General features: G+C 42.7%; 1 protein-coding gene across 4 annotated transcripts in view; it reads right to left on the bottom strand.

Moving 5' to 3' along the window:
• The window catches only part of SOBP (sine oculis binding protein homolog), a 158,668-nt gene that overhangs the window by 61,986 nt on the left and 76,912 nt on the right, over positions 1 to 19,770 (bottom strand). For 2 of the 4 annotated variants that reach the window (XM_057528006.1, XM_057528008.1), the window contains exon 5: positions 5,088 to 5,183. The exons of the other annotated variants lie outside the window; for them this stretch is intronic. In XM_057528006.1, the coding sequence (XP_057383989.1) occupies positions 5,088 to 5,183 (96 nt within the window). The remainder of the gene's footprint in view (positions 1 to 5,087; positions 5,184 to 19,770) is intronic. 4 annotated transcript variants of the gene reach the window in all.

Consider the following 19,770-nt stretch of genomic DNA (forward strand, 5'->3'; position numbering starts at 1 on the left):
AAAAATTAAAATATAGAAGAACAAAGAAGACTCAAGTCATCACTAGCATTGTGGCAAGTCTTTCACCTTAAGGGTTTTTAAAACTCCATCTGATCGTCCAAGCCTTACAAGGCTGTGCTGAGCAGGGAGGGAAGAGCATACTGCATAACCAAGATTCATTGGTTTTATGTATACATAGTCACAAAGCTCTAATTCCCAGTTTACTCAGTCTCAATGGATTCTTCATAGCCAGAAAAGTGGTGTGCTAGTCTTTACAAAAAAACAAAACAAACAAAAAAACATATATGCTTCACAATACTTCAGCAGAATAAAAGGGTGGGATGGGTAAAGGGGTAGGTGAAGCAAGATTAATAGTCGATAATTGTTAGTACATGGAGGTTCATTTTACGACTCTCTACTTTTGTATGTGTCAGGAATTTTCCATAATAATTTTTTTTTAATCCACAGAAGTACTAGGAATTTCCATGAAGCAGAACTACTGAAGTCTAGACTTGAAAGGATGGTGTCAGTTATTTAGACCTCTGCAAATGGGCCGGCCTGCCAGCTCACCCTGTATCCTTCAGGTACCTTATGCTCCAGCCAACTTAGTTGTCAACTGAGGTGTGAGTCACCTGGGCTGTACTTTCCCACCTCCTTGCCTTTGCCCATGCTATTTTCCTCTGCTTGGAATGACCCCTTCCCTTATACCCCAGCTCCGACTATGGAAAATCCAACCCACGGAAGGCCTAGATCAAAGGTATCCTCCTTTGTTAAGTCTCTAATTATGGCATGTGGAAATAATCTCTTCCTCCTTTGTACTCCAGAACTTTGTTGGTGCTCTCTAGGACCACAGCTCACTGTGTAATGATAATAATCATGAAAAAAAGAAGCATCATGATAATAGCAATGAATATATACTGAATGTTGTATGTACCAGGCACTTTCGATATGTCATCACTTTCGATCCTTACAATATCCTTTGAGACTATTACCCTTTTATTATCACATTTTACAGATGAAGATCTGAAATGCAAAGAGGTCCAAGAGGCGAAATGGGGGTCCAATGTGATATGATGCCAGATGTATCACCATAAATATTAAGCCTTTGTGCCTATGATCCTTAGCTACCACCAGAGTGATATGGTATAAAGTCTAGTTGAGACAAAATTCTAACTTTCAGGAAGACCGGAAGGCCCACATTCCTGATGGTTAACAATACTGCATATGCCTATTCTTCCTACTGAATTGTAAGCTCCTTCAGGGAAGGGACTGTGTCTTTTTCTATTTGTGAACCCCAAAAGCCCTGTCTAGTAAAATGCCTTGTACATAGAAGATGATCAATAATATCTTGTTAATTGAACACTGCATTAATACAGAGTAGTTCTGCCTAAGGGCAATATCCAACTCTTATAATCCACCTCGCTGCCTCCACAAGGAAGTAAGATGGACAAATCAGCCCACAGAACTGCCTAGGCCACTCTCCTCTCCACCAGCTCTATTCACAAGGCCACAAAATTAAAACAGTTTTCATCTTCTCCCTACATTGGCATTGTAAAGAATGAATTCTTCTTTCAGAAAGAAGAAAGTATTATTCCCTGATGCTATTTTTATTTAGCTTCCCAACTAAGGGCCCCCTCTCCCTTCCTCTGCAAAACTCCCACCCTCAACAGAGTAGGGAAAAGCCAAAAGGAGTCAAACTTTGTCTAGGTGATGACCCGGGAATCTGGAACTAAGGAAGACAGGCTGTTCTCCTCTTGAGTTTTCTTTCTCTTATTTCCCCTTTCAGACTTCCTAAACCTGGTTTCTTTCCAACCAAATTATACCACACTGATTGCTGCTAATCTCTGACCATATTTTGACCTTCTTCCTGAATACAGTGATGCTCTCTGGACTGATGCTCTCTGCCCCCTAAGAACACTTGGGGAGTAGGCCCAATTGTCTTCAATTCCTTCCCCAAACTCTTTCAACGTTCCTTTTTTTCTAGCTAGAAGTCTTCTCCCTCCAAGGACTCAGCATATGCTATACTTCTGCTAGGTGTTACCCCTGGTGGCTTTCAAGAACTGAGCAAGTACTCGCTTAAGAGAGGTGTGATTTAGGTCCTCCTCCCACTCTGGCTCTTAATGCAATTCCCACCATCAATATGAGCATTTTAATAGGGGAAATGAGAAGGCCTTCTAGTCCCAAAAGAATGAGGCAATAATGGTAAAGGGACTAGCAACAGAGTTGGAATTTGGGACAAGTGCTAGTCATTGAGGCTGGCTCTAAGTGTTCCCTCTTCTGGGCTCTCATAAGCCATGTTGCTGTTAAAGTGATGTGAATTTCCCACATTTTCTTTTACTGAAAGTTATTTGCTTTGATCATAAACTGAGACCAGCAAAAGACCCTGAGGAGTGTGTGTGTGTGTGTGTGTGTGTGTGTGTGTGTGTGTACCTACATCTATCTATGAAGAGGTAGATGGGGCCACACTGAATTGTGATATATCAAATAATACTCAAGTTTTATCTAATACCACTCATCTTGACAGCCTTGCATTTTCAAAATTAATAAAAAGCATAAGGAAACTGCCACACAGTCACCAACCAAAGAATCTTGGCCACCAAGCTAAATATCTAGTCATCTGTGTTGTACATTAAGTGTGAAGGCACATATCACAGTTTGAGATTTAAATGGGCAAATCAATACCTACAGGAAATCGACAGTCACATAGCAGATTTTTCTATCAGCCAATGCTTTCTTTGTCAGTGCCTTCTGATTACACACACTTGTGTATTCTAGGCATCGATTCTACTTTGCTTTTGTTTAGGTTACTTAATATTCCTCCTCTTCCAAGAAGCAGAGACAATCAATAGTCAGTTATAAAGTCAGAGGCCATGTCCCATCTACCTGGCCAGGGCACTTTCTGTCAGCACCTGTGGCCCAGAGGGTTAGCCTTCCAGCCATGTGTTCCTGATCACCTGGGAGCCTGGAAGTAACCTGTGCCCTCAAGGCTTTCTCCCAAGAACCATCACCATCTTCCAAAGAGCTTCCCCACTTTCTAAAGCCACCCCTGTTCTAGCGAACCATGCAAGATGGCAGACCCACCCTTAAGCTAAGAAAAGCCCTTTGGAGTGGGGCTTGCAATCTTCTCTCACCAAGTCTTTTAAAATTTGCCCTAAGCTGCACTAAGAAAACTCCAAGGACTTCCTATTTCTCTCTTATGAATGAACAAATCATTTTCATACAGAAGCATAACTTCTCAGGGCTTCATAACCAGCCAAACACCATCCTTTCTCTTGCAACTGAAAAAAATTACATTTCTCCTTGGAGAAATAAGCTTACTTGTTTTTTCTCTCTATTCCTTTTTTTTTTCTTTTATCACAAGAAAGTGTGCTGACCAAAATAAAGCATTTCTAACAGCGACTAAAAGGACAAAGATTGTACCAATCTCTCAAAACTACTGCCAACACAATATCGTGTTTAAGCACAGCAATGACTAAACATGTATTTTCTCTAAAGATAGCTGGAAAAGATGTTCCCATATATGTTTTACTTTCTCCAGTATAAACTGACCACAACCAGAACTCAAGCACATTCATTTTTCCAATAAATAGGAAAAAAAAAATCAAATATGGCATATTAGTTTTTAACAGTATCTCTAAAAAGAAGTAAGCTACTCTCAAAAGCATTTTGATACCAAAACATAGTATAAATGGCCCCTATAGTCTTCTGCTGGAAAATCAGAGTTACGGAGTAAAACATTAAAACGAAAATGAAAGAAAAGGGTTTCCCCCAAACAGGTAATGCTAGCAAGCCTGGAAGTTTAAGGGCCCTAAGATGAAATATAAGGTGAGTTAAAATGTCAGGGAAAAAAACTGCATTTATAAGCAACAAATATGCCTGTGGATTGGTTGGTCAAGGGACGACACACAGAATAAGTGATGCTATTGTAACCACGCAAACTGTGGAGTGGGAAGGAGTTTCTTACTGTCAACATCCAGCTCCTGTGGCTAGAATGAGAAAGAACTGTATTTTTCTCTCTTCTCCTGCTCTTTGGACACTTTGTTTTTAATGAACAGTTGGTATCAGAGCTAAGTCCAAAGACTGTTACATGTGGGATTTCCTAATGCAGAGACCTGGCAGGGCTGTGCTCTGTTAGGCCAAAAAACTAAACAGAAAAGAGACTACCTCAAAATGTAACAAGTGAGCATCCTCATTCTCTTTCAGTGTTTTCGTTTAGTTGGAGCAAATGTTTTGCTTTAATGCAATTGAAAAGAAAAGAACATTTAGGGACAACATAGCTAGATCCCTCATAAAGCTTCATTTTCAAAAGCAGTGTTTGAATCTCTAAATAAATGACAATTCATTCTCTGTTTACTTTAGGTAAACAGAAAATGCATTGCAGAGCACTCGTTTTCAAAAGCTAATCAAGAACATTAGGTCCCAACAGATTCATTTAATAGAAATATAATAGGCATTCCTGCTCGCTTTTCATCTTGTCTCGCTATAAATGCTAAAATGAACAGCAAATTAACCCTGCATTGGAACAGAGTCCCTGTCACAGCTGAGATCCTCTCTCTCACGACTTGGAAACATCCCCGCATCCTGTCGCTGCTTTGACTTCTACATAGGAGAGAGAAAGCGCCTGATTGAGTTTGGCAAGAGAGTGTAGGAATACTTGAATTCTAAAGGGAGTACTGCGTGTCAACTCTGCTATCTTTCCTAGCAGAACAAAATATTACCATGTTGTCTCCTAAAATAGTGTACAATTAGGAAGTAGGAGGAGGGATGGGGATGGGATTTTTTTTTTCTTTCCAAGCTACATACATCAACTGTCTTTTTCTATATTTTTAACTTTACTAGCCATTCTCCAAATGGCTGCTTATCAACTACTATACAGAACAAGCTAATAAAGCAGGGCCATCCAAGCTCTATAATCAGATACAAAAGATTTGCAAACAATTTGAGATCTTATAATTAATATTCAGTGATATCAGAATTAGCATTTAGAACTCTATACAGAAAAACTATAATACTTCAAAAATTATGTAATAATGAACAAACCCTTTCAAAAACTGTTTTCACTGTGCTAAAGTAACATTCTAGACTTGTTGTAAGTATGTTATTCTTACAAGTAGTTCGCAGTTATTCTTGAAGGCAAGCCTTGGAGTTTCCTTAGCATAGTGCTGCTGGGGAAAATTTTCAGCATGTCCATCTTCATCTCTAGCCTGAAGGGAAATATAATGGCCTATTTAGGGACTTACAAATAATGGAAGAAAAAAAGCTAAAAGCATAACAGCTCAGATCATTAAACAAACGGGAATCCAGAAATCACAACATTAATAAGAAATTTGTTTAAATACGCAGTACGCCTTTTAGATATCAAAATTTGGGATTTATTTTTCTTTACATAGTTCAGTTTGAACATGCAAATTCATTGTGGTGTAATATTTAAAATGATACGAAACAAACCAAAAGCAAATAATTTTGTTGAAAATTACCACCACTTCAGACTTCCAGTGACTTTTGTTGCACATTTAGGATTATATGACATACATACGTGTTTAAACTTTTTGGCATGCTTAAGCAATCTCTAGATAATGCACTTTTAAAAAATTCTAATAGCAAGGCCATAAGAAAAGCAATTTGCATAGTTATATTTTGCATTGTAATACTATTAGAGATAAACTGATTCCCCTCAATTTTTAAATAAAGATCTAAAAGGAGCAATGATCTAGTAAGAACAATGATTCTTCAATCAAATGCAGTAAAAAAAAAAAAAAGATTTAATTAAGAAGCTGCATTAAAAGTTACTGGTTATTTTCATCTACACTGTTAATTAAGAAAGCTGAAGTTTAAATGGAGACATTAACAGAACCCATTAGCAATACCCCTTGCATACAGTCTTCCCTTTCTAATCTCCATTGGTTTCTGGTTTGGAGTTGGAGAGAAGAAAGAGGTAGGTGAAAGGAGGCGTGTCTGCAGCACACTCATTAAACCATTCATTTGGGTGACACTTGCACTCTGCTCTGCACTCCTCTTATCTCAGCCCTAACTGCTCTCTCTTTCCTGGCCTCCTGAAATTCACAGCTGAGCTGTCTCCCTCACATATGGCTTGCATACAATTATGCATATTCCATTTTGCACTGCATTAAAATGATGAGCTCCTGGCTCCCTGCCAGCTGATTTTTAAAAGCCCAAGTGAAGTAGGAAAAGGGAGAGAAACACAGGGAGAGCCGCACAGGAAGCAGCAGGTAGTTCTATCTGCTGTCTCTTTAGATAAAATGTATGTCTGGCACCAGGGGAACAGCTGAGAACTACCTGTTGTGATGTATGGATTGAGGGGGAGAAAACAATGAGCACACATCTGTGCACAGCGATGACGGCGCTGATGTATTGTTTCTCTTTTAATGGCGTGAAATCTGCCCCTGACAAGTATCACTCAGAGCTCTCAGCTAGACTAGGGATTGTCATTTTAGAAAGGGATCACTATTCTGTACATTTCAGAATGTACAGCTTGCCTTTAATAAAGGCTTCTGCCACTTATTGCAGGGAGGGAACTGATGGAATTTGGAAGTGGACTGTCAGGGTAGTAATACTGGGGTTACAAAAAGTATTTTTGAGATTTACAAACATCTCTGGGATTTGGTGCCTTTTAATTTTACCTTTTTTCCCCCCTCTACCAAATCAGAGTAAAATGAAAATGCAGGATTGGACTATGTGTGACAGAAAAAATGTGTAAGCATGCTCATGTCCAATCAAGGCACTGAAACCAGTGATGTTTTCTTCTCACAGCATCAGTTCTACTATGCAGCTACGTCAGCGTTTAAGCCAATAGAGCCTTAAATGAGGCCCATTTTAAAGCAGAGTGTATACATAAAAGGCAGCTGTATAAAAAGCAATAAGATGCCAATGGGTAGCAAACATGTCAGATTCTTAAGTGAATTTTAAGGCACTCTGTGAGGTGCAGGTCTCTTGAAGGCAGGGACGACATCTATTTCATCTTTCTTACTCTACTATGCCCAGCGCCTTACTTTTAGTTGGTGCTTAACAAACATTTCAGTGATGAAAAAAAAGCCATACTTGGTTAGTAACTAGACCCTACCACAACTCTGTAGAAGACGCCACCTCAAAATATGCTAAACTTGGTGGTAGGTTTATTATATTCCTGATGCACTATGATGCATATGCTTGGAAACATACTTGGCATATAGTTTACAAGGGCTACTATTTACATATGTATGTCTATATTCAATATATATGTATCTTGTGTATAAATATTCATAAGGTGGAAGATGTTTATTATGCATGTACTATGTATACACATTCATACACACCAGATGCCTGGGGATATTTTCAACATTAGTGGCAAAAATATATTCATTCCACTTACATGTAAGGTGCTCGCAATGCTTTTTATGTTTTTAAAGGACAAAAAAACCCATTAAGGTTTGACTGTGCTTCCTCAAAGGGGCTACAGGATTTTATATAAAGTCTCATAATTTATGAGAGTAAATAAAACAGCAGTGGAAGAGAAAGGAGAGGAGGGTTGGAGTGATTAGAAGTGGAGAGAGAAAGGCAGAAATTTGCTTCTTTATTAAACCGTGTATTTGCCTCTGCATCACACTCTATGGAGCTTGGAATGGTCTGCCTCTGATAATCAACCTGATTCTTGAGTCCAAGAAATTCCATCCTCCAGCCATTCGCTGTGTTTCCACCACATGCCACAGAGATGGAAAGCACACGACATGCAAGAAGACCGAGCACCATCACCCTCATGTGTGTGTGCACACACAAGCACTCACACACCTCTCACTGACGTAATTCCCTTTGCATTCTCAAGTTTTTTAATGTAAAATTTTAAATTATTATTACTGGACTAAGTGAAATTAAGTGCATTCATCTAAGGCAGTAGTTCTCTGCTCTGGCTGCATATGAGAATCATCTGGGGTGGTTTTTTTTTTTTAACATATTGATGCCTGAACTCCCCCCTCCCCACTATGTTTCCAAGATTCTGATTTAACTGGTCCAGGGTGGGGCCTCGACATGGATTTTTTTTTTTTTTTTAAGCTCTCAGGTGATAGTAATGCACGGGCAGCCCGAGAACCACTGATGTAAGGAGGGTGCCTGGAGGGGGGGTATTGAGAGGGGGCCCTGAGCAGACTTGTCAGCATGGCCTCCAGCCAGGCCCCAGGCCCACTGGAGTGAACAGCTGTGCAACACTAGGAGGATACAGAATGTGTCTCCAGCAGTGGGGTTTACTCCAAAGATTTAGAGATTTCACGACTAGCTGCTTGTAAGCAAAAAATTCTCTTTATTTATTTTTAGTTTCTGGTGTGACAAATAATCTTGGAAGAACGACTATACCTCTTCCTCAAAAAGGCCTTCCTGAACCTCACTAACCAAGTCAAATACCTCCACTCTGCCCTCTCTTAGGCCTGACGCACGTGCACCCTTACACTGGCTGCTGTAATTTTTGTCTTCCCCACCAGACTGCAAGCTTTCTAAGGGCAGGATGATGTTTGGCTTCTCGCCACTGGATCGTCGGCCCCAGCCACTGACTGGAGCATAGTAAGCGCTCTGTAGGAACGAGTTTAATTATCATTCCACAGCAACTTGCGGCAACGTTAGACAAAATCCATTAGAACTTCCTTACCCTACGCGCAGATTCATTTCAGCACTTCAGATTCATTTGTATATTGAAGCCATTGCCTTTTTCTGCATCTGCCCCATTTTGGGTGGCAGACAATGGCGTACCATGCGGGTAGACAGAGGGAGTCCACGACCCCTGCAGGGAGGGTATGTAAACACTGAAGCTGCTCGAAATCACTGCTCACGGTAATAACACAAAGCAGACCAACTTTCGGCTGGTTTCATTATTGTTCTTGAATTCTCTAAGGACTGTGTCTCCTCTAATGGCCTGTGTCGAGGCGGACCACCCCACCATCAGTTCGTGGTATCCACTGGGGCCAGGAGACCTGTGTTGATGTCTGACTTTGTTCTAAAGTGACCAGTTCTGGGGGTCCCTGGTGGCGCAGTGGTTAAGAACCCGCCTGCCAATGCCAGGGACATGGGTTTGAGCCCTGGTCCGGGAAGATCCCACATGCCGCAGACCAACTGGGCCTGTGCACCACAACTACTGAGTCTGCGCTCTACAGCCTGCGAGCCACAACTACTGAGCCCGCGTGCCTAGAGCCCGTGCTCCGCAACAAGAGAAGCCACCACAATAAGAAGCCCACGTGCCGCAACGAAGAGTAGCCCCCGCTTGCTTCAACTAGAGAAAATCCACACGCAGCAACGAAGACCCAACGCAGCCAAAAATAAAAACAAATAAATAAATAAATTTATTTAAATAAATAAATAAAGTGACCAGTTCTGACAGAAGGAATGTCAAAACACGTCATGATGAACTAACTCTCTCCATGGGTCTTATTCTCAACACCTTTATTCTGAGTAATATGCTAGATATTTATGCCAACTATGGGGAAAAGCAAACGGGAAACTGTTTTCCACACTTTACTACAAATGTGATTGTCAAACCAAAGGTGCATTTTTGATCTATTATTGTAAGAAGGCTTCACTTCTTGCCATGGAATAGAAATAAAAATTAAAGTCCTTCAGTTAAACTGCAAGGGGATTTCCCCATCTCACTGCCAGTCATACATCTATTTTCATGCCATGCCTAGCATTTGAATAAATAATAGATTATGTGAGAAACTTAGACTAATTTTCTCTCTACCTGAAACACCTCTGGCTTAAACAAACTTTATTTTCACCTCTCTTTCCCTGTGAATCGTCACTAATTTACTTTTTAAATTCTGATTCTTACATTCAGCAAACTTTATTTCTTCTTTCAAAGAATCCACGTATTCCTTTGGGCTAAAGCCTTGGTGTCATGTGCATATCCAAGCAACATCAGCATCTTTTCTCCTCTGGAGGATTCCTTTAGAAAATGTGGAACATTCTAAAAACAGCTCCACTGGCCCACCCCAGAAAAGTGCAATGTTTCTGACTCAATGAAAAGGTTAACACTGTTGCCATTTAAGTGGAAAGATAACTAGGCTTGGGAGTTAATACCTCCCTGTGAGGAATGGGACTTTACACCTCCCCATCATTGTGATTTCAGAACTTCTTTGGAAAACAAGAAAAGGTTCTGCCTGGAATCAGAGCTCGGGGGAACGCTGTAGAGCTTCCAGACTTTGCTTTCCAGCCCTTTAGCAGATGTAGCATGTGTCAGCTCACACATGTGCTGCGGTGACTAGACTTGGGAACATCAAAAATAGTGCATCTCAAAGTTGCAGGAGTACGCTTAGAGATGCAGAGCTCTAGAGCAAAAAATTTAGATTTTATAACTAATTTTTGGAACCAGAAGCAATAGAATTTCTTTTCAAAATTCAAGATAAATTGAATTTATCACGGGGAGACCACTTCTGAAAACCCTTGGAATTTCATTTTCTGGTGTACCATTTCTGATCTGAACTTCCTTTGTTGAATGTCTATACACACTGTCTTGAGGAAGCACAGAGAGGAATAAACAGCAGCTGCCACATGTGGCCTTTCAGCGTGTCACGAACATCTCTGTGAACTTGACGTAAACAACAGCCCAGTTTCTTTGCCGCTCAGTGAAGCTCAGCCAGTGCTGGCCCTGGGCTGCACTAGCACAGGGAGGCCTCCGGAGTAGCTCCTGCTTCCACTTGAGGTACCGCCAAGTTACTCTCATCTCGGTGGCCCAATTCCTCATGACTGAAAGCCCTGTTCCCTTCAACTGGATTCCTGTCCCTTACCTCATTTCCTCAGGGTAAAACCAGTTTCCATCTCTCCTCCCCCCCTTCTCCTGGAAAATTCTTAGGCATCTTTTAAGCCTTCATTCAGACTGCAGCTCCTTTAGGAACCCACTTGAGACCTCTTCCTCCTGGTCTAACCTGGGCTTTGTACCCCTCCATCTCTCTCTATATCCACTCCATCCATTGCACTGTACTATGACCATCTCTGTGTTTGCCTTCCCCACTAATCTGTGTGGTCCTTGAGTGCAGAAGCTGTGGTCTATTCAGCTGCAAATCGCTAGGGCCTCATCTAGTGCCTGGCATATTATAAAGACTCCATAAATGGTGAGTGAGTGAGAGAATGAATGAATGAATGAGTTCCTATCCTTTAACCCTAGCAACTGGACATTCTGCCTTGCACCCCAGTCCCCAGAGGTGAATGTTCTGCCCCTGAACCGAGGAGAACTCTCCATACTGAGTCTCAGCAGGCCTCTGCTGGAGCTTTCTGACTTCATCTGCCTCACACTTGGACCATCAACGACTATTCCATGAACTTCTGCCCAACTTGATTATTGTCCCTCCCACTTGGTTAGTCACTAGGGTCTCAGCGTGAAAAGCCTGTACTCAATTTGGACTTTAGCCAATAATCCTTTTGTCCCATATGTTTCTCTCCTCCACCTCTCACCTGGACTGACTTTTGCCTAACAAAGATCAGTCTAACCTCTGGTCTTTGCCTACGAAACTCTCATCCCCAAAATTCCGTTCCTAGATCAACCAACCTGGTGCCTCGCTCCCTGTTTCTTTATCTCACCTAGTCATAGTGCCCCAAGTCCATCTGGGACTCCTTGGTGTAACTCACCCCGGTTAGGACTCCTCTCTCACCTTCCCTACCAGAATGGAAACTGCCTGAGGGCAGAGACCGTGCATTATGTATGAAGCCCCCATGCTCAGCGAGTACCTTGTATAACAATCCTATAAATATATGTTGAATGGATTCATTAATCCTTTGCCCTTCCTTAAGGTAAGACCCAGAAGTGCCCTTTTTTCTCTACTCTGAGATGCCTACCTCTACAGATGGGTTGTTTCTATGCAGGTACATATTCAAGTCACTGAACATCAGAAGGCAGATGGGTCATGGACAGGATTGTGTATGCAGGCAGCTTGGGCAGAGAGCTTTCTTTCTAGACCGAGGCCTCCCACCTGGCATCAGGCTCCCTGCTCTGGAGATGCCCCAGGCACCCAGAAACTTCAGTGTGTGGAGCCAGGCATCTGCTCAATTCATGTTGCTACCAATCTTTGCATTACGATCCTTTGCTCTCCCTTTCATTAGCTTGTCACTGAAGACTGACTATGGGATTCTGCAGTGGTGCTGTTTTACTTTGTTCTTTTAACAAAATGTATTTAAATTCCCACTTAGCATGTGGGCCAAGGGAGAAGCTGTTTTCCCCAGCGAAGTTCCTCCTAATTCTCCATCCTCCTCAACTGGCAAGCAGAGGGGCTCTCTCCATACCTCTTCAGGCCCCTCTGACAGCTCACACAGCTCTGATGGATGAGATGGACCTATTTGCTGCTGCTATTTTTTCACTCCATACAAACCTTTATATGTATCATAAAGTTTTAATATCCAATTTGGAGTCTTCAAAGAATAACGGTAACAAACATGCAACATGAAGATAATGGGAATCGAATCATGTTTATGGCCTCCATGAGCATCTCCTTAAACGATGTCAGGTCAGAGCTGCTCAGACCTGCGAGTGTATGAAGCTACAGGGCTGATCTCGCGCCTGATTAATGGCTGCCCTCACTCAGGGCCCTAATGGATTGCATGACAGTTACGGCAAAAGATTCCACATCAGCCTGAAATACAGCTACCACACGGACTAAAATATATCATCCTCAATCCAGCACATTACAGCTGTGTCTGGAATAATCAGAGCAGTTGCTAAGTGGTTCTGAAATCCCTGTTTTTGCTTTTCCTTTTTTAAATCTATTTTCCCTTTATCAAACAGGTGACCCTTCTGGATTCATCTTGCACTGCTCTTCATCAGGTCACCTGAGTGTCTTTGTTTGGTAAGAACTGTTTTTCCAAAGTGACCACAGGTAAGACCCGGCAACTGGGGCATGTGGCCCCTTCTTTTCAATTCTCAGCTAAAGCGACATCACCATCACATTCCAATCAGCTTCTGACCATCCCAGGACCCTTGATCCACAGTGGATTATCCAGACTCCTTGACTGCTCCCCTTCCCCACCTCCCACCTCTGCCCATAGCCTGCCTTTTGGCTTTTCACTATTCATTTGCATCTATTACCCTGAGACCCTAGAGGGGAAACACAAGGCAGGGAAACACAGATGACTTTCTTTTCTCCGACCAGCAACCACAGAAATGCCATAATCAAGGTGCAGATACAACAGGGTTGCCTAAATCTTCTCTGGACAGTTCATATGCTAAGCCGCAGTCAACCCCGTCCCCTGGGTGCCCACTAACCTGCAGAGCGGGACTGTAGAGACCCAGAGGTTGATCTCAGCAATCAGCCGGCACTCTTGTCACTGGTTCCTTACCAGCTCTGGCTTTGAGTCCACTTCCATACCACTCCCAGCTCTCCACTCTCACCCTTGACTCTGGCCCTGCCTTGGGCCCTTTGATCTGTGCACTTGGCCTGCCTGGAGCTTGCAATCCCTCATGGACTTAGCTTTGGACCGGCCACTCTGGTCCTCCACTCTGGACAGCCACAGGAGGGCTCCTCTGGGCACTGCTCTGGCCTGGGACAGTTTTATGGTCAGCATCCAATAACGGTGCCCCAAGTACAGTTTGTCTTAAAGATACGATTTTTTTTAGCAAGAAACAGAACTGTGAATTATGCAATGTTTGTAAAGATCTAAAATTGGCCTGAACATGAAGAAGAAAGACCAGGACTAGGTGTCACTGTGCACTGTCCACACAAATGTTCTGACTGACTTGGAGCGGTGCTGTGATTTATGTGGAGGAGGCAAGCAAAGAAGAAAGACAGGGTGACCCATCCATGGGCTCTGCCCCCGGGTCTTTCAGATCGTGAAGTCAGAATGTGATTCTGAACAGGATGGTCCTCCTGACAGCTCCAATTACGATCCACGTGCACCTTGACCTGTTAACAGAGGCACCATCAGGCTTAGAGGAACAAAGTCTAAATTACCTGGCTTCCAAGCCCAGGACCAATCGGCCTCTCTGAGGACCCAAATGCAAAGATGGCGGCACAGAGGCTTCATGAATAACAACCTCTGCTCAAACAACACTCTCTGGAGTCTTAGTTTTTAAAGCCCAGTCATTCTGCAGATGATGAATGGAGGTAATAAAAGGTGGGATTGTGGCATGTTTAAATAGGAGATAATCATTCACGCAGAATTTGACTGGTGTTGACAGAAAGGCCTGTCGAGGCCAACAGCCGAGTATCAGGTTAAAGTCCATTTATGGATGACAATTTCAGTTAACACTTGTTCCTCTGTCGTTATTACTATTATCATTATTATTTATTATTATTATTATACTTCCAGGAAGTATATTTTGGAATCAAAGCCCAGGTGATAAAAGACAGAAAATGACCTGGGTCTCCATGTCCTCTCCCTTTTTAGAATAACTGAGAACAGGGGACGCGTAGGCTCCCGGCACAGTGAGTGGCCCTCCCCCTTCCCCCCATTTGTTTTAATCCCTCCCTCACCCAACCATTCTGGTACCAAAATTCCCAAACTATTCCAGTTCCTCTGCACCCTGGTATCTCAGCTGCCCAGTGTGATTCTAGATATGAGATAAGTGGTAGCCCCACTGGAAGGAGGTTCCCAGACCACAGACTGGACCGCACTGGAGAGAACGTTACCACTTCCAGAACTTCCAACTCAGCGACCGCTCCACAGGGCTCTTACCACAAAGGAAGAAAACTCAATATAGAAGTCACTTTGACAGTAACACAAGACTCAAGTCTGTTCTGTGCAAGACACCATGCTAAGAATTTTGCAGACTTCAGTTCATTAAAGCTCCCCAAACCCTTATGAGGTCTGTATTACCATTACCACCTCCATTTTGCCAGCAAGGAATCTGAAGTGTAGCCAAGTTAAGTACCTTGTCCAAAGCTAAAGAGCTGATAAAGACAAAGCTTGGCAGGTCTCTCGACAGCAGGCACAGGCTCCTGTCTCCACACCACAGGGGCTCTTCCACAGCGGCACAGCCAGCAGAGGAAGCCTGGCTGACAATGAGCAAGAGAAACTGCAGACATTTTTGGAAGGCAGAGAAATGATGGCTCAAACGTCCCTGTGGGTCCTGGTGGGAAAGAGGGAAATCTTGCCCTGTGGTCTCCCCTCTTCATGGTGAAGCACTGATGCCCAACGCAGCTCAAATGGAGGTGGTCACGGAAGCTGGCACACCACAAGGGCCTGAGGGGCAGTCTACTAGACCACAGCCAACACAAGCAACAAGAAGACAGCCAAAGCCTGAGCAGACCGAAATCCTGAGCCCACCAAGGTGGAGGGCAATGGCCTCTCCAAGTATTCTGCCCTTGAGGTATGGGGCAGAGACGGGGAAGGATGGGAGGGGAGAAAGGGTGAGGAGTGGACATCGAAATGGGAGTGTGCCGAGGAGTCTTGTACAGCAGCAGGAGAAACTCTGCATGGAGATGGGGAAGGACACATCCTTGAACTTGACAGACTTCTCATTAGGGGGCCTGCTTGTTTTCAAATCTCTCTTATATTTTGGTTTCACCCTACAAATATAAGATTATGGGATCCTAAGGTGAGAGTGGGAGCCCAAATCTTTTCTTGGATATCAAGATAGACTGAGACATGTTTTCAAGGACAAAGGATTCTAAATTCATAAAACTCTTCTTGTGGCTCTTGCCGAAGCATAGAACAGAAAACTGTTATGGTTTGATGTGGAAAATAGTAAAAGGGGAATAAGAATGATCAGTTGATATAACTATTACTAGTATTAGCTTTCCTTTATTAATAATAACAAGCAGGATGCAATCAAGTATCCTAGTGTGATAAAGAAATTTCATTCATTTCTTTGCCTTAAGGGATGACAGACCTTTGCCTTCGGATTATATTAAAATGTTTTGCCCAAATTCATAAACTGTAGGTTGCACTACTCCAAATTTATACCAAACCACTTTGTGTGGCATTGTGACTTCACAGAAAACAGACAGCAATGACAAGAGCATTTACATAATTTTTTCCTGAGGTCTCATTCATCATTCATTGAGCATCTACAACTAAGTATCCAAAATGAATGGTATCCAGCCCACACGTTCAACACATTTTAATTTTTGAAGTTCAATGATAACAATAGATCAAATGATCCCTTGCCAAGGTCTAACATTACACTTTTTGGAGTGTCAAATATCACACATTTATATCCTATTTAAAATTTAGATTTTTAAATAATTATAAATTTGAAAGGTAAATAAAAGTAAACCACAAAAAGTAAGGAGTAGAAAATATTCTCATAAACACACAAGAATTATGAGGAAGTAAAAACCGAGAAAAAGCAAGAGCAAATTCTGAAAGGTTGAGCACCCCTGTGCCATTTGGTTGAAGATGTTCGTACAGAAAGGGGTGAGGAGAGCCATTTGGTGCCAATAACGAGCTGCGTGTGATTTCCGGTGCTACCAGTAAAAACAGGGGACATAACATCCAGCTTAGAAATTCGTTGCAAGGATTGAATGAGAAAATCCATCACATGTCCCACACAATGCCTGGCACAGAGTAAGAACTCAATAGATGACAGTTATTTAAATTTCACAAGCCCACTTCTTTTCTGGAGAGAAAAACTCAGCTGGCAGGAAGGCCATAGTGACTCAGTATCTTTTCTTACCATTAAAGTCTTGATTAAAATCAAGTTGCAGGCAGCTATAGGGCATGGTCAGCAGCCAAAGGCAAAGGCGAAGACACTGGCGAAGGTTTGAGGGCTTTTAGAAATGCATAAACACACCCTCTAATCAGGATCCTAACCCCCTACACAGCATCGGTACTTAATGACGGCTTCTATCTCTCTTCTGCCATCTGACTACCCATTGTGCCCTCTGCAAATAAGGCATCGTTTTGTTTTCTTACCTCTTTATCTCCTCTTATGTTTCATGAGTAATATCTCCATCAAGAAACTTTCCACCCTCACTGGGCAGCTCCCACCCACATAAGCAGCCTGGGATTCCTGGAGACTGCTACATGTTGAATTCCACCACCTTCACCACACTACTGCCAAATTAATAACCAAGGTTTTATTGCTGGTACCCTTCTTTACCATTCACATCATCCCCCTTTATTCCCTATTTTCCAGCTACTAACTTCATCCTGTATCAACTTTGTTTCTAACTCAGTGATAGAGGACACCCGTATCATTTGCTGATTTCAATGCTCAGCAGAGGTTGGACATGTATACGTGGTGACCACACACTCTTTCCAAACTGAATGGCCTCACCAAAGATGGATAAGAGCAGACAAATAAAGGCGAGGAAGAATTTCCAAACAATCTAATATTTGGTTCACCATTTTCAGAAAATGTGCAAATGAGTGAATATTATTTTCTTATTCAAAAGGCTAGGGCTTTTTAAAACTAAATGTTGCAACTTTTTTTTTTTTTTAAATGTTGCAGCTTTTATTAGGTCCTTATTTGTTTTAGAATTCGGTTCAATATTGTTGCCTTTGAGGGTTTTTTGTGTGTTTGTTTCTTATTGTGTTTATTTTCATCTTTCGGACACATCATCCCTCCTTCCCAACCCTTAGACAGGACTCTGAATCACCTGGCAATCCCCTCGCTGTAAGTGAGAATCCCCTCCTCCACTTAGTCACCTGTACAATCAGAAACAGCTTTCTTTTATTTTACTGATCTATTTCATCTTAAAGTAAAATGTCCTCCTTGTACAAAACACTTTCATTTCTTTCCACCCCTTGCCCTGTCACAGGAAGCTGCCATACGGGTACCATATAATTTTTATGCTCATTTGTTTCTTTATATACATCCTGCCCTCCTGCTCTAGGATCTGATGTCTACAAAGATATAATCAGAATTGGTTTAGATTAGCATCTGTGGCAGCAATTCCTATAAATGATACAGACAAGGCAGTAGCTATAATGTCTGTCTTGTTTCAAGGTAAAAATGAAAAATGACATCTTTGATGGAGAAGACTCCACGGAGACCCCGGGTGGAAATGCAGCCGGTTCCCCTGCTCACAGACATCTCTCTTTCCCGTCATATGGCTGACAGGTGTGTAATCATGTTCCTTAGTCACAGTTTGTGTTAAAATAACCAATTACCAAATGAATGAGAGTCGAGCCCCAGTGTGACTGTCGCCACCATTGCAAAGTGATGATGTGCTTCTAAAACACAGGGCTTGGACTTCCCTGGTGGTGCAGTGGTTAAGAATCCACCTGCCAATGCAGGGGACACGGGTTCGAGCCCTGGTCCGGGAAGATCCCACATGCCATGGAGCAACTAAGCCCGTGTGCCACAACTATTGAGCCTGCCCTCGAACCGGCGAGCCACAGCTACTGAGCCCACGTGCCACAACTGCTGAGCCCAAGCACCACAACTGCTGAAGCCCACGTGCCTAGAGCCCATGCTCCGCAACAAGAGAAGCCACCACAATGAGAAGCCCGCGCACCGCAACAAAGAGTAGCCCCCGCTCGCCGCAACTAGAGAAAAGCCCACGCGCAGCAACAAAGACCCAACACAGCCAAAAATAAATAAATAAATTTAAAATAAATAAATAAAACACGGCCTGAAGGAGAGGCTCTGATGTGCTCCTCCCCAGCCAAGGATGCTCTCCGAGGCTGAGAAGCCTTTCCTACTCCACGATAAATTTGCTAAAATGCAGGACATTTCTCCCCTGGTCCCTGCCCTTAGGAATGAAGCTTCCAACAGGGCCACCATGGATGGTCTGTGGGATCTCCCAGGCAACTCAGTATCCCTACCATTTCCTGTCCTTGATCTTTCCAGAACACATCACCCTCACCTCTCCTTGAGTACCCAGAGGTGCTCACCCACCTGACTGCCTGCCCACCCAGATTTCCACATGAACAGGGCAGTATCTACCATCAGCCTATTCTTTCCCCCATGGTGTACATCACCTTCCCTGAGACCCCACAGTGACAAAAGACCCCTAAAACCCAAGAGCCCTGCCATTCCAAGCCTATCCTCCCAGGCAAGGAATTCCCCGGACCTACTGCTCGGGAAAGGTGGGGTACCACACAGGTAGCCTATACGGAGACACGTGTCGTTCTACGTTGTGGTACAGTCAACAGTAGCAAATCCATCAGCACTCACAAACAATGTAAGCACAAAAATCACACTTTCCATTTGCCCAAAGGTTATTTGTTAACATGCTGGGGAAGAAAGCCTGCAAACAAATCACATGAAATCAATGTAGCAAGTTGAGATAATGACTTAGTAACAACAGATCGATTATAATAGCACTGTTATTATGCTTCAGCAAATATAATAACCCAACCCCTCTTGTTTCAGGGCCTGTGGGTGGAGGAGCCCTACCTCCCAGACTGGCGGCTAAAGAAGTTAAAGGACAGGTAAAAGGCAGTTACTGCCCTGTGGCTTGGTTTCCCATCTGTGAAGCAGGGCTCGTACTTGTTACCCACACTCGGTTTAGTGAGAGAGTGGCTATAACCTCCATGTTACACCGATACGTATAGATCACGAAGAGAGTTTGAGTTTGAGTTGAGCAGACATTTTTTGGTCAGAAATACTGTATGCTTTCAAACAAACAAGTTTCCAGTAAAGCCAAAAGTAGTGACGATTCAAATTTTCAGCAGCAAATATGAAGGTAAAATACAATTAACCAAACAACTCTCTGAATTGGTTCACTTCAGCTAAAGGATACAAGGAGTGAAAAGTACAATTATCTTAAATCTCTCATCTTTTTTTTTCCTTATCATAAAAGAAGTTCCACCAGAAGATTTACCTATAAAGACCAGACTAACGTTCCTTTCCTGTAAAAAGGCTTGGTAAGCTATGCTTTGCATGAGATGAAGGACAAGACACAGTTACGGGGAAGAAAAAAAAAAAATCAGCTGGTTTTC

Source organism: Balaenoptera acutorostrata, chromosome 14 (genome assembly GCF_949987535.1).
Source record: "Balaenoptera acutorostrata chromosome 14, mBalAcu1.1, whole genome shotgun sequence".
NCBI lineage: Eukaryota > Metazoa > Chordata > Mammalia > Artiodactyla > Balaenopteridae > Balaenoptera > Balaenoptera acutorostrata.